This window comes from Wasmannia auropunctata, unplaced genomic scaffold (genome assembly GCF_000956235.1).
Source record: "Wasmannia auropunctata unplaced genomic scaffold, wasmannia.A_1.0 LD336085.1, whole genome shotgun sequence".
Classification (NCBI taxonomy): domain Eukaryota; kingdom Metazoa; phylum Arthropoda; class Insecta; order Hymenoptera; family Formicidae; genus Wasmannia; species Wasmannia auropunctata.
The window spans coordinates 46715-48622 of record NW_012026805.1 but is presented as its reverse complement, the minus strand read 5'-3'; the positions used below and the strand labels follow the sequence as shown (position 1 = coordinate 48622).

The window sequence follows — 1908 nt, the reverse complement described above, 5'->3', positions numbered from 1 at the left end:
AGAACTGTTACACATTATTTTTAAGACCGACAATATATACGGCGCACAGTTTGTACGTGGCTTGATATTGTAACAATAAAATATATTATACTTAACTCATCGTCAGTATGTAGATATTCGGGTATGAAACGGATATGTAATGGATTCACAGTTCCGCTGATGGCCAAAGATGTTTCTATCTAACATGACACACTTTTCTTTATGTATATTTACGTATATCGATTGTTGATATATCGTATATCATAATATATTGTATATCAATTATTGTTGATTATGACTACATTCTGTGATTATTATCTGTTTACAGAATAAATGACCATAAAGTATGATAATGACGTGCTGGTAAGCTGGAACAGAATGTATCAAAATATAAATTTTACATTAAATAAGTACGAAAAAGCGTCATTGTCGATCGGTCAATTCGACTTGCAATTGGTAACACACCCAGCCAGGATTGAATCGGGAGGTTCCAGATTCGAAAAAGAAGCTGAGATAATATTTTTTTACAATAAGTTTTTTACAATATTTTGGATGCTATTAGCATTGCTGTCAAATTGACGATTAATTTAACTTTGTGATATTATTTCAACTTTAATGTGTAATTGCGTTTAACGTCTAATAGTAATCGGCGCAGTTTATTGTAACTGAAATTTAAAAATTAAAATATTTATTGACCACTAATATTTAGCCTTGATCGATAGTGGACCACGTTTTCCTCGTATTTATTGATGTATTCATATATTGTATATAGCGGTCGTGTTTAAAATTATACAATTTTTAATATTTTTTCCTACATAAGTTATTCCTACATAAGTTTTACCTTAGCGAAGCCTTCCAAAGACGGCAAGAATAGACCAAAGCAAATTGTTATTCTGCAAGTCTTTATACTTCGGTATGTAATTATCATGAGGCATTTTTGTATGTTCAGGGGAGCCTCATACCACCGAGTGTTGCATCTATGATATATTAGTGTCATATATTAATTCATATTAATCAGTTTGTTATTAATATGTTATTATATAAATTTTAAATATATATTTAACTGAAATCTCGTGTACTTTCTCTACACTCACATCTTCTTAAATATACCGTTGCTATAATCTATTATTTTTTGACCCATGTAATTACTAGAGAGCATATAGCCATAATGCATGCCAATGTATAAGATCAATACGATCGCATCGCCAATATTTTTTGCCATAATGAATTTACTAAGCTACGGAACATACAATGTTTTTTTAAATTATTCTATGATATAATTAGATCGTTAATTTTAAAATTAGAAGTCTTACAAACTTACACGATATAGATTAATACTTATCGATGCCACGCCTAGTGGAATTATAAATAAATTGGAAATTGAGAAAAAGTTTTTGATGGTATCGATGAACCTTGAATCATCATATAATAATATAAATTTGAATTTTTAGAAAAAGATTGTTAACTCGTGAAAAAATATCCACGTGTGCACTATATTATAAAAGTGTAAAAAAATAATAGAAAAATAAGTCATTAAATTACTAGATAAGTTTTAGAATATAAAATATTATAGTTTTATATCATAAAACACAACTTCTTATGTTCTTAAGAATTATCTTGGTAACAATCTTATAAATTGCAATACCAACTTGATAGCGTTTCGATGACCGTCGACAGCCTCTGTGATGCTTTTACGACTATTGAATGTTTTCGAAGGAACTGACAATTTCGTCTGGCTTTCGTTTACAATACATTCGATTCGATAACTATAAAAAGAATCCAATTATGCTATAGAATAAAAATAATATATTTATAGTTTCTTTATTAGCATTTAAGAATTCGCTACCTAGTAATTTGAAACATTGCACATGTGTGTTGCACATACATTTGCAAGAATATTTCTCCGGTTGCTGTCACGGTAAAACAGAT

General features: G+C 29.1%; 1 protein-coding gene across 1 annotated transcript; it reads right to left on the bottom strand.

Moving 5' to 3' along the window:
• Positions 1-293: 293 nt before the first annotated feature.
• On the bottom strand, positions 294-1201 carry LOC105448523. The gene is made up of 3 exons (XM_011687170.1): positions 1074-1201; positions 821-956; positions 294-347 (listed from the first exon to the last, which is right to left on the bottom strand). The coding sequence occupies exons 1-3, from the start codon at positions 1199-1201 to the stop codon at positions 294-296; spliced, it is 318 nt and encodes a 105-aa protein (XP_011685472.1).
• Positions 1202-1908: the final 707 nt, after the last annotated feature.